Here is a 12,616-nt window from a genome sequence, read left to right on the forward strand (position 1 = left end):
CAGTCTACAGAGCCAAAATCTGGAAGAGCCTACAAAGACCACAGCATTTGGCTTTGAAATGAACAGGGAAATGTAGGGCAGAGAGGCTTTTTTTAAGTTGAATGGAACGTGCATCTTGTTTTTTCCCAATTTGTACCATTGAGGAGAAGGTGAACCTTGGGCAGACCTTGGGTGTGGAATTACTCATGGAGCTGGTGCTGTGTGGAGCACTTGATGGCCTCAACAGCCATACCCCTTTTTTTGTCTGGGCCTCTTCAGTCTCCTGAAGAGAACAAGTGCTCTGGGAGCCCCAACACTAGAGAGATGTTGAACTCTTCAAACAAGTCCAGAGGAGGCCAATAAGCTGATCAAAGGCTGGAGAACTGCTCTGGAGCTGTTGCTGTATTAGGAACGGCTGGGAAGAACGACACAGACTCTCTATGAGTCGATTAGGAGAATTTCTCTTAGTTTGTTACTTCAGGTCTCTTTATAGACCGATATGTGGAAAGTACAGAAAGGAAACTCTATTGGTTAGCAAACTACTACCATCATTGGTCAGTGGGGCACACACCCCTCAACCTTCTCCTGCAAAGAAAACAAGGGACAGACAAACAGCACCTGCAAGGCTGTTTTCTGTCCCTGAGGATTGTTTTGAATCCTCCTTGTGAATTTCCCAGGCCACCTTCTCAGGCAAGACTGAGAAGCTATGCGGCCTGCAACTTCTACATCTCTCTGTTTCAGAGTTAGCATCCACATGGAGCCAGGCTGGGAGAGCTGGAGGTGTTCATCCTGGGGAAGAGAAGGCTTCAGGGAGAGCTCAGAGTCCCTTCCAGAGCCTAAACAGACTCCAAGAGAGCTGGAGAGGGACTTTGGACAAGGGATGGAGTGACAGGACAAGGGGTAAGGCCTTGAGCTGAAGGAGAGTAGGTTTAGTTTACATATTAGGAGGAAATTCCTTCCTACAAGAGTGGTGAGGTGTTGTAAGAGGTTGTCCAGAGAAGCTGTGAATGCTCAATCCATGGAGGTGCTCAGGGTCAGCCTGGACTGGGCTTTGATTAACCTGGTCTAGGTGCCCTGCCCATGGCAGGAAGTTGCAACCAGATGGTCTGTAAGGTCTCCTCCAGCCCAAACTCTTCATTGATTTTATGATTCCAACCTTCAGTGCCCTCTGTATGAGATAGTGACTCCCTTCCTCTCTTTCACCAAACCCATGAACTCCATTTGAAGTGGGGACTGAGCTGTCTCCAAACTCTGTAGAGGATACAGCAGCTTCAGCCATTTCTAAACAGAGAATTGGCAGCATAGCAGTGAGTTGTAAAGAGATGCTGTGTATTTCCCTTGTCCCTTTGTCTTTTTCCTTTCACTTAAAGTTAGATGTTCTTTTTTAATTTTTCAATAATAAATAGTGCACCTAAATTAATCACTCTGTTGATAGCTGCAGATTAGACTCTGCAATCAGTATTTTATTTAAGTAAAATAATTGAGCAGCAATTGATAACACATGACAGCTTAAGATTGCTCTAATTGCTTGGCTTCCCAGAACACTCCTAAAAAGAAAATGAATTCCTCCATTGTATTTTTTTTCTGGCTACATGACCCTCATGGAAATAAATCCAGAGTGGAGAATTAATAGTGCTGCAAACAAAGTGTAGAAAGTGTTGAAGTTTTTTTGTCATAATCTTTGCACGGTTTCTATTTTTGAAGATAACATACCACCTGCAATAAACTGCCTTTCCTGGGGCTGGTATCAGTCATGGTGATAGATTACAACTACTTCCCTCACTTCTGCTATTAGTTTATACATTGCAGCCTGGGGCAGGAAGCAGGAGATGCTGAAGGAAAAGTCAGCATGGAGCAAACTGAGTTTGGAGTTTGCTGACGGATTTCCATATCTTTGGTGACTTGGTACTCAGGAGACCTTCTTCTGAGCAGCTGAAAAAAAAGTGGAGCTGTAAATATTAAAGGCATTTTATTTTCTTATTTTAAAAAGACTAAGTGTCACCAACGAGCATTTTTTGTTGCATATAAAAATAACTTATTTTTATTGGTTGCTGGAAGAACTCGTATATCTCACTTTTTGCGGTTTGCTGCTGTAGAGACCAATGGCTCCTTGGAGCTGTTGGAAAGCAAAATAAATGTGCAATACAGACAGTATTAGTTCCTGTTGGACAGGTACCCACCACATGAAACACTCCGTGACAATTGCATCAAATCACTGTGGTTATTGCCCAGCTCTTGCAAAAAGAAAAGGGATCTGTTGCTCATAAAAGCCTTTTCTTGGACAAGGCTGTGGATTTTTGCTGGTGGACAATTTTGCTCTGGTTTGCATGGATTTTGTGTTTACCTTTTTTATTGTATTTAATTTTTGCTTTCAGTGTCTGGCCAGCAAATTTCACAAACCCTAAGCTACAATCTGTGTTTGAAATGCAAATGGGTATCCTCTACTGGGACAACCTTCATCTTCACTGAGTCTTTTTATTCCTGGTCTACAAAGGCCACAATGTCAGACATTTCATTATCTCTGTTCGTTTGGGGTCCTTCATGTAATTACTTTTGTGCCATTTGATTAGCCTATACACATATGTGAATTAACTCAGAAGGAACTCCTTAATTCAACTCCAGGGAGCTGGGAAAGGTGAGAAGGCAGAAAATCCCACAAAAACCTTTCTAGCATATCAGAAAACAGAAGCAATATTTCTGATCTGTGAGTCTCTTTCATATCCAGCCCAAGGGTTTGTTGGAAAAGCAAGGATATTAATCTTTCTTTAGTGGTGAAGTAGATAGAATCTTGGCTGTAGGAGAGCAAAAGTTTGGATTTGTAGTGTGGGTGCAGAAACTTTCTTTTGTAAAAGAAAATAAATCAAAGAATCACAGATTTGTTTGTGTTGGGACCTCAAAGACCACCCAGTTCCAACCCCACTGCCATGGATCAGGTTGCTCAGGGTTATTGCTTCCAAATATGCATTTTAACATCCCAGAGTCTTGTTCCAGCAGTGCTAACAAGGTACAGGAGTAAAGAGAAATAAAATTGCAGCACCTTCCCATTTGGAGAGCAGAGCTGATGTTCACTCTGGAGAGTAATGAAGTCACTTCCCTCTTCATTTCCTGAGTTTGTGGATCTCCCTTCCTGTTTCACTCTTTGTTGACTCTATGAGTGTCTGGTGGAAGAGGAGAGTGATGGGGATGAAGGAAGGGCAGGGGACTGCAAAATATGTAAATTCCCATGCTCATCTCCATAATGGGTGATTTTGGAAACATTCTCCACTTGCTCTGCACCTCGAGTTTGTAGCATATTTTTTTTGTTTTCTATTTGCCTCTGTCCCTCTTCTCCACACTTGTGAAGCCCCATCTGGAGCAGTGATTCCAGCTCTGGAGTGTCCAAGGCCAGGTTGGATGGGGCTTGGAGCAGCCTGCTCCAGTGGAAGGTGTCCCTGCCCACGGCAGGGGTTGGAACTGGGTGGCCTTGAAGGTCCCTTCAAACCCAAACTCTTCTGTGGCTTTATCATTCTGATTTCATGATGACACAACTGCTGCATCTCAGTTTTCGGATGTGACCCCTTCCTGCTCACATCAGTCCTGCTCTCCCTGATATCAAAACTATCATAGCATTAACTTGAGGACAAAATGGAATCAACACACCATTTTTTTAAAATTATTTAAATTTATTTTTTTAATTAATTATTTTTTAATTAATTTATTTTAAATTAATTATTTTAAAATTATTTAAAATAATTTTTATTTTTTGATTAAAACTATGCAAGGAAAACAAATTCTTCTTTTCTTTTTTGTTTACTTGCCTGTTATCAGCTCATATCAGTGTTTGTGCTTATTTTACACCAGAGTGTTTAGCCAGGAAAAAGAAGCCCAAGATTTAAGGTCTGTTTTCTGCTACTGTAGATAGAAATAGGCTATGTTTATATCCCTGCAATCTGCTAAGCCTCAAATGTTCATTTAACACCTGGTGTATGTTCAGGGCAAGTTAATCATAAAATTATTAGTGTCTGTCTGTATACAGTGGCTGTTTATACAGGTGGGAGTATTTGTGGTACATGAGAATACATGTGTTTATGTGCCTGTAAAAACACCCACAGGTACATACATACAGGAATTCACAGACCTTTACAAATGGATGAATTTAAATGAAATTTGGGGTGTTAATTAATTTGAAGATCAGAATCTAAGTTGGTGAAAAGAATGCTTTAAGTGGTCTTTGATGCTTTATTATATTTCCCAAATATAAAGTGAGGATATCTACATAAAAACAGAAGTATTGATGACCTCCTCCATTAACACCTCTCCCATTTCCAGATCCAAAGAGTTTTTAAAAGAGCAAACTACTTCTTCCTATGTTTGTGTTATTGTATTTCCCTTAGACAACATTGACAAGGGGAAATGACTTTAAACCAGTAGAAGGCACATTTAGATTGGATATTAGGAGGAAATTCTTCCCTGTGAGGATGCTGAGGCCCTGGCACAGGTTTCCCAGAGAAGCTGTGGCTGCCCCATCCCTGGAAGTGTCCAAGGCCAGGTTGGATGGGGCTTGGAGCAACCTGGGATAGTGGAAAGTGTCCCTGCCCATGGCAGAAAACTGGAACTGGATGATCTTCAAGGTCCCTTCAACCCAAACCATTTTGTGATTTCATGGTTCTGATTCCATGATAATACAACTGGCAGGATTTGTGCTCCTGTGGGGGAGCCACTCGAAGAACTGCAGCCCGTGGGAAGGGCCCAGGTGAGAGGAGTTTGTGGGGGACTCTGTGCCTTGAAAGGGACCCCACAGGGGAGCTGGGGAAGTAAGAAATGTGCAATAAACTGACCACAGCCCCTGTTCCCTATTCCCCTGTGCCACAGCAGTGGAGGAGGGAGAGAACATGGAAGTGAAGTCCATGAAGAAGGGAAGTTTGGGGAGAAGTGTTTTAAGATTTGGTTTTATTTTTCATTACCCTACTCTCATTTTGATTGGTAACAAATGAAACTGATTTACCAGAATCAAGTCTATTTTACCCATGACAGTAACTGATGACTGATTTCTCCCTGTCCTTACCTCACCCCAAAAGCCTTTTGTTATATTTCCTCCCCGCTATCCAGCTGAGGAGAGGAGTGACAGAGAAGCTTTGGTGGGTGTGTGACATCCAGCCAGGGGCAGAATGAGCAGAACACCAGCTGGCAGCTTGCAGGATCTCTGTTCTCATCCCTCTTGAGGTGCCCTCTGCAGTGGCCTCAGCTCTCTCTGATGAGCTCGAGGCGTCTCACCTCCCGCAGCCTCTCCATTTGGATTTGGTGGACAGGAACCCCCTTCCTGATGTGTTTCCCAAACTGGTGTCCCCAGGTAGGTGCTGGACTGGCATCCCAAAGCTCGACATGACTACTTTAATTATGCAGCACAGTCCTACACTCCCTGAGATGACACAGACCTCTAAGACAGCAAAAGAGAGAGGAAATGTGCACAGGCAAGAGAGGGAGAGAGAGAAACTCCACACTCTGGCTCTTGTTGAGTCCCAGAGGAGACCTAACTCAGTCTGTAATTGCTGTTCTGGATGGCTTCTGCCCTCAAAACAATTTTCTGCTGGTCTGTTGTTGCTTAGGCTGAATCAGGTTGATTTATTGAATGTCATTTTTTTCTCCCCAGCCATAGACAAGAGAAAAATATTTGTTGAAAGGCTGTTGCAGCAAGATTTAGTTTCTGCCTATCTTGCATCAGAAGCTTGCTCACGTTTTATATTATTTTTTTTCCTTTTCCTTTCCTCACCCTGTCTCTCAGAAAGGAATAAGGTCAGACAAACACCATGCTCTGATTTGTCTTCCCATGTCCACACATGGTGGGCCACAGGGTGGGAGATGCCCCACAGCTGTTGCAGACACGACCACACACAAGGAACATCTCATCATCTCTTTGGTAAAACATCACAGACACTATAAAAGGGCTGCTGGTTAATTTTTTTTTTTTTTTCTTGTTTCTTTACTTTTTCCCCCCAAAGGTAACGAGCACAAGGGGTTTGTTTTAGTTTAATGAGTTTTGGAGTGCTTCTGTATGCAGAAATGCACACATGGGCCTTACAGGACATCTTTCAGGATCTCCTTGAGGTTTATTTTATAGCTCTCCTGGCTGCTTGCTGCAGTGTAGATGACGGGTCAGAATGTGACCTAGCTTGTAAAAACTCAGCAGCTCCTGAATATTGAGGCAGCAATTAATTTAAATGCTAATTTATAGTCCTCTAAAAAAATGGATGGCTGGTTTGTGAGTAAACACAAAAGCACACGTGCTAAATAGGATAGACCACTGATAGTTTTGATCCCATTTTTATACAAACCTAAGTCAAACATTCCTAGAAATGAGTGTGACTCTTCCCTTGAGGACCTGAGCTGACACTGATAGAGGAGGCTGGGATCTGGCTCCATGTGAGGGAGGAATTATTGACTACACAAATTTGTTGTGTCCTTCTGAGGAGAACATGTTCCCTTCTCCAGTTTATTTCACTCTCTTCCCATGGCAGGAATACAACAATGTCTTTAGGATATCATTAAGGTCAGGGATATGTTGGAAGCTTTCAGTGTGAATAAATCTTCACCCTACAAAGCATGAGAGTGGAAGAGAAAAGAGGTTTGCTTATTTTCTGTCTTGCAAATGCTTCAGTAATGTTCATTCTGTGGGGAAATGTGGGATTTCTTGTTCCCACATTGGTGACAATGTCTGGATTTTATAACCTGACTTGCTCACAAATTAATTTCAAAAGTGTTGAAATCTTTATCTTGTTAAAGAAAAAATTGGGAAATTTAAATTTCTGGTTTATCTGCAAAAATCATATTTCCAACCACTTTTGTCTCAGACTTGGAAATTCAATTTTTGTCCCAAAATCTCAGCACTGTGCAGTGACATTATTCATTTATTGAGTCAGGTTAAGTGACTCAAATAGTCCTGTCATTTTAACCTCGTACTTTCTGTTAAAAACTTCCCAAACTAATTTCCCCTAGTGGGAGTTAATCCCCTGGAACTTAATGGCCTCAAATTCTTTTGCGTCTCTGGTTTTCTCATCTGTCACTTCTCTGCATTTTTGGTCATCTTTAGGTACTGCCATTTCATTTTATTGTTGACTAGTTTAATTCTTTTTGTTCCAGAATGGGTGATATTAAATCCTGTCTACTAATCTGAATGGATTTCTCCTTTTTTGGGGGGAAAAAAAAAGAAAAGAAAAGAGGATTTATACAGAACAGTTTAAACCTGTCTCCCTCTTGCTGCAGAATATAGTGAATGAATTGCTGCCAGACAGGAAAGGCTGGTGTTAATTAAAACCCAGGGAGCCCCAGCATCGTTAACTGTCAGGGAAACAGAATTTTGGGAATGGTGGTGTCTGCTGCACTCCTGGGTTCTGTGGAGTCAGAGATTTAGGAGGAGCTGTATTTCATTGTGAATTCTGCAAAGTGTGTGCAAGCATGGGAAACCAAAGGCAATCTGATTTTCCTAACAAACTCTGGCACCTGGAAAGTTCAGAGGTACTTGGGGATGGAGCAGACCTGGCAAGAAGGAGCAGGAGAGTAGCTCCAAGGGATATTCCACTATGGAAGGTCTTTATTTCTGGGTATTTTTCTTTCTTCTATTTCTTCCTCTGTTTTCCTTACATATATCAAGGACTTTGAAACTTCACCTTGCCAGGTTAAATTATTCAACAGATTTCTGGCTTCGGGTCAGATTGCTTTTGTGCTCTGTGCTTTATAACTCACCCCTGTTTGTTTTTCCTGAAGTGCAGTAGTCGCGGTTTTTCCTTCCTCACAGCTCAGCGCTGGCTCTCACTGATGCATATTTGCTAAACAGTAATTTTAAGTGTTATTGCAACATTATGGAAAGGATCTATACTCTGCAGCTGCAGATGGTTGGTTTCATGTACCTGAATACAAATGGCAAAGCTGAACCAGCACCGTTCGCGCACAACGTTGAATTTTCCTTCTCGTTCTCCCCTGCCTCACGGAATATCTGGGGATCAGGATATAGACAGCCCAGCTCCTCATGGCTAAATTACCTGGGAAGGGTCCTCTAAGAAGTCAGTGTATCATCTCTTTTATTCCAGTGGAAATGCTTGGGGTGGCTGGGGGTGTGTGTAATTCAATATATTGCAGTGAACTATGTCTAACCAAATGTACATGCAGAAACATATTCATGAGTTTTAAGCCACCTTCACTTAAAGTTCTGGAAAAGAAGCATAACAAAGTAAAGCAGATTTAACTGTAGAAAAGATTGTCCTAATATTGCAAGGAACAAACATAAAAAATTACATCAGTGACAATTTAGCCAAGAGAGACAAATCTGCATTCTGGGCTTTTTTAGTATTATTATTTTGTTGTTGTTGTTGTTTATATTTTCCTTAACCATCTTCTGAAAATCAGTTAAACAAGAGCAGAGCAAGACATTAAAGTTAATTCTCAGTTCTTCACATTTTGCTGAACTTTAACTTTCTCCCTTGAAATATTTTTACAAAAAGCTCAGAAAACTTCCCTACACAAAAAAAATCACCCCTAATTTCTCCTTATTTCTTGGTAATGATTTACTATCACAGTGCTCAAATACAATCTCAAATTACTTAAACTTCATTGTTTTCCAAAATATTCTGCAGTATTTAAAAGTTAGTAATTAATACCATCCATAATTAAAGCTTCATTGTGCTTGACGAGTGAAGGAATGAAGTGCATTTTGTGGTGCATTACCCGGTCCTTGGCTGGGGCAGTGTTTTTTTTTGCTTTATTATGATTTCTCACAGCTTTTTCAATCTTTCACTTTTCCTACATCTTCAGTTATTCAACAATTTGGTCTATTCTAGCACTCACAGTGGGACTCCCAGACCTCATTTTAAATTGATGCAGTTCTATTTCATTACGTGTTGAAGTGTTGTGCCAGTTATATTCTCATAGCAAACTTCAAGGGGAGGACATGGATTCATTTTGCACCATTTTCCTAAATTTTCTAGTAGGGAAATGGAGTTCTTTAAAAAATGTGGTGGAGGCAATTGCATCTTTTGGGATGGAAATAGAATCCCAGAGTGGCCAGGCTGGAAGGGACCACAGTGGGGTCACCTGGTCCCATTTCCCTGCTCCAGCCATCCCAGAGCACAGGCACAGGATTGTGTCCAGACAGTTCCAAAACTTCTCATTATCCTGCTCTGATTCTTTTAGAAATAAATTCAATTAAAATCTGTCTGTTTTGCCTGTGATGATATTTGGAGGGTGAAGTCTCCTGGTCCTTCTCTCAGCTTATGAACCCTTCATGATATTTCCAGTCCCCTGTCTACTTAGGGAGGGGAGTGATAAAGCAGATTTGGTGGGTGCCTGTCATCCAGCCATGGTCAAACACTCACAGGATTCCATGGACTTATAGTTTGCCAGGCAAAGAGATCTTCCAGATCTGTGGCATCTCCATCCTTGGAGGCAGACAAATCCATGCCCTGAACACCCTGCTTTAGTTTCCTGCTCTGAGAAAGGCTGTTGGGCTAAATAATTTCCAGAGGTTCCTGCCCATTTCAGTGTTTCTGTGATTCTCTGACTTGTACAGATGAAAAAAAAAACCAAGATACATCCTTTTTAGATGTCTTTTTTTTCTGCTCTGGTAATGCTGCCTTACTGGTAGTGCATTTAGCAGTGTCTATATTATTATGTCTATTATTGCTAAATTAATTCTTTTTACAAGGCACAGTGTCATACGATGTCGACATATGCTCACATTGCTCTTTTATACTGTAAGTGCTCAGAAACGAAGGAAACAAACTCATGGGTAATTTGCTGTGTTTTCACAGAGAAAATTTCAGAGCTGAATGTAGTTACTTCTTTTTTTCTTTTTTTTACTATGTGAAAACATATAAATGAATCTGTTCATCAAACAGCTCTTTCCTTATTGCCCTACCAATAAGGTAATTTGAAATTCAGGGAGTTTTCAATTGTCTCTCCACCAGTTTATGAATAGCATCAGATGATTCTGTGCTGAGAGATGGCCTTTTTCTGTGTAGGAGAGAACAGTCTGGGATGAATGGCCTGCATCACCAATAACTTTTTTAGAAAGAGAAGGGTTTGCCGCTGTTGTTTTTATTGTTGTTTTTCCTTAGTCCTCCACAATTCTGAAAAGCCACCATAAAATCTGATCATTCCATTGTTCCCCTCACAAGGCTTGAGTCAGCTGGCTGACTTAGATCCAGCAAACCACGGCTCTGAGGGAATTTTTTACTGCTGGAGCATTATAACTTTCCCTTTTACACCAATGAAGATTTCTGGGTTTGTGTTTTTCTTCTGCCAGGCTGGTCTGTGGAACGTGCCTTTCCTACCTGGATATTCCCCATTCCTCGTTAATGTTAGGATTTCTGTCTTTTCAGAGCGACATGTTGGATGTGAACCAGATCATCAAAGACCTGGCCTCCATGGTGCACGAGCAAGGAGACACAATAGGTAGGTGTCCCATGAAAATTATGGCCTTTATTGCCCTCTTCCACCATCCCAAAGTGATCTTGTCCCTCATGAGCAGCCCTCTGTTGGTGCTGAGATTATCTTCCCTGTGTTCTGAGCATTTTGTACATCCAGAGCTGTTTGGATCTGACAAGCTGCCCTGTGCAATAAGGTTCCTATGTTATGGACAGTTTGCTGGTATATTTAGCATAAAATAGAATTCAGAGGGAGATGAATCCATTCCCTTTTGACTGTAAAAAGGAAGCTGTAGAATATATAACATTAACTGGAAAGGGATCCAATTTTTCCTTTCTACTTGGAACTGTAATTAAAAAACAATAGTAGTGGGAATTATTATTATGATTATTGATGAAATTAGAGAAAATTAAGCAGCTTTTTGTTTCCAAATAGAATTTTGATTCCACATAGCAGGGTGTATCTAATTAAATTTACAGAAGCCAGACATCAAGATGTGCTCATATACAGTCTGACGTTCCTGCCCATTAGTTGATCTCTTGTGCTCCAGCTTTGAATAACTAGGAAAAAACTGGATGGAGAAAACTGGGAAAAGAGAATAACTCCTAACCCTATCTTTTGGAGCAGCCCATGGCTGAGAGACACTAGGTCTTGTGAACAGCAGGATTAGAAACTTTAGATCAGCCCTCTCTGACCTTTGTCACTGCTCTTTTCTGATGATGTGAAGGAAAATCAGATTTTTTCTCTCTCTCTTGTTTTTGTGTGCACAATAATAACAGGTGGTACTTCTGAGATAACTTCCCACTTCTAAATTTGGGAGCTAATAGTCCTAAGGGCTGGTTGAGGGACCTAAACTACAGAGCAGCAGGATTTGTGGGGATATTTCTCACCTGAAGGCTCAGATGGAGTTTGCACTGGTGCTCCTGGGAGCAGGAGGAGTCCTAAGACAGCCATATGCAGATTTTAAAAGCAGAAACTCTTCTCTGCTTTTCTGGATTTCTTTACCAAGTTCATATCTCTGCAAATTCCCATTACCATAAGATGTTTCCTTTTACACTGAAATGAGTTATCTACACCTCTGAGAAACACCATTCATGTTCACAGGGGCAGCAAAAAAAAAAAAATATTTAAAATCATCTTTTTAGTATATTTTCTTTTTTTCTTCTTCTTATTTTCTTTTTTTTTTCTTTTTTTTTTTTTTTTCCTCTTGATGCTTGATTCTTTCTCTCTTGAAAGCTTATTTTTGTACATGGATAGCTTTGGAGCCTGATTCATCTCTAAAAGCACATCAGATGCTAATGCCTTGAGGGACATGACAACATACATCAGCTAGCTTCAAGATCCTCACAACTCCTTTTCTTGAGGCAATATTTATTATTTTAAGACTTTACCCATGCACAAAAGCCATCCCAGTACTAACTTCCCTGTGAGAAGCTGTTAGACTAAGTAGGACATTTTGTCTTTGAGCCAAAAATAAGGTTTTGTGGGGCTTTTTTGTTGTTGTCCTTCTTCCTTTACACTCCAGCATATTTTTAACAGTTTTTTAAAGGAATATCTTTTAATTCTAACAGGCAATTGAGGTATCTTCCCAACCAATTGCTGAAGGGTCTCACTGTTTATCTTTTGACATTCAAATTACACAAAAATAAGGGAGATTAAGAATCAGGAGGCAAGAGATGTTGAAACCCCCACAATGAAAATTCCATGATGACAAGAGACAGCTCTCCTGGCACTTGTTTTATTTTATTTTTTTAGTCCATTCCTCTGACATGTGTGGAATGAAAGCTCTGTGTGTGCTTGTGTAGGAACCACGGGGAAAATACAAAAACAGGGAATATGAGATGAGTCCCTCAGAAGAATGTTCCCAGAGAAAATCCCTCTTTGGTTCACCTGAGCTGGGGAGAAGTGTGGAGAGTTTGTCTGGTCTGTGCCTTAATGAACACTTTGGTAACACTCCCTAGGGGACAGAGCGATTTCTGTCATGCAGAGAAGAAATAAAATGCAGACTTGGGAGAGGATATCTCTGTTATTTTACGTCTTCTGCAAGCAAACTCTGAGCCCAAGTTCCTGGTCGTGGCGTCTCTTTCATGCAAATATTTAATTATGCATTACCACATCAGTGAGCCCAAGCCTTTGAAACCAAAACAAGCCAATGGCCTGGGTTAGCTGGGAATCAGCAGAGTCTTCCCAACACAATCCTGCAGGAGCTCTCGGCAAAGGCATCCCAGTGCAGCTTCATCAC

At 41.0% G+C, this 12,616-nt stretch overlaps 1 protein-coding gene across 23 annotated transcripts in view; it reads left to right on the plus strand.

Annotated features, from left to right (window-relative positions):
* TSNARE1 (t-SNARE domain containing 1) overlaps positions 1–12,616 on the plus strand; it is a 449,654-nt gene that overhangs the window by 259,035 nt on the left and 178,003 nt on the right. For all 23 annotated transcript variants that reach the window (XR_015283186.1, XM_086877018.1, XM_086877108.1 and 20 more), the window contains one exon: positions 10,329–10,401. Coding sequence is in view for 22 of the 23 variants with exons in the window: in XM_086877018.1 (XP_086733144.1) it covers positions 10,329–10,401 (73 nt within the window). In the remaining variant the exon portion in view is untranslated. The remainder of the gene's footprint in view (positions 1–10,328; positions 10,402–12,616) is intronic.

The sequence above is a fragment of the Cyanistes caeruleus genome, chromosome 1 (assembly GCF_971803275.1).
Source record: "Cyanistes caeruleus chromosome 1, bCyaCae1.hap1.1, whole genome shotgun sequence".
In the NCBI taxonomy this organism is placed as follows: domain Eukaryota; kingdom Metazoa; phylum Chordata; class Aves; order Passeriformes; family Paridae; genus Cyanistes; species Cyanistes caeruleus.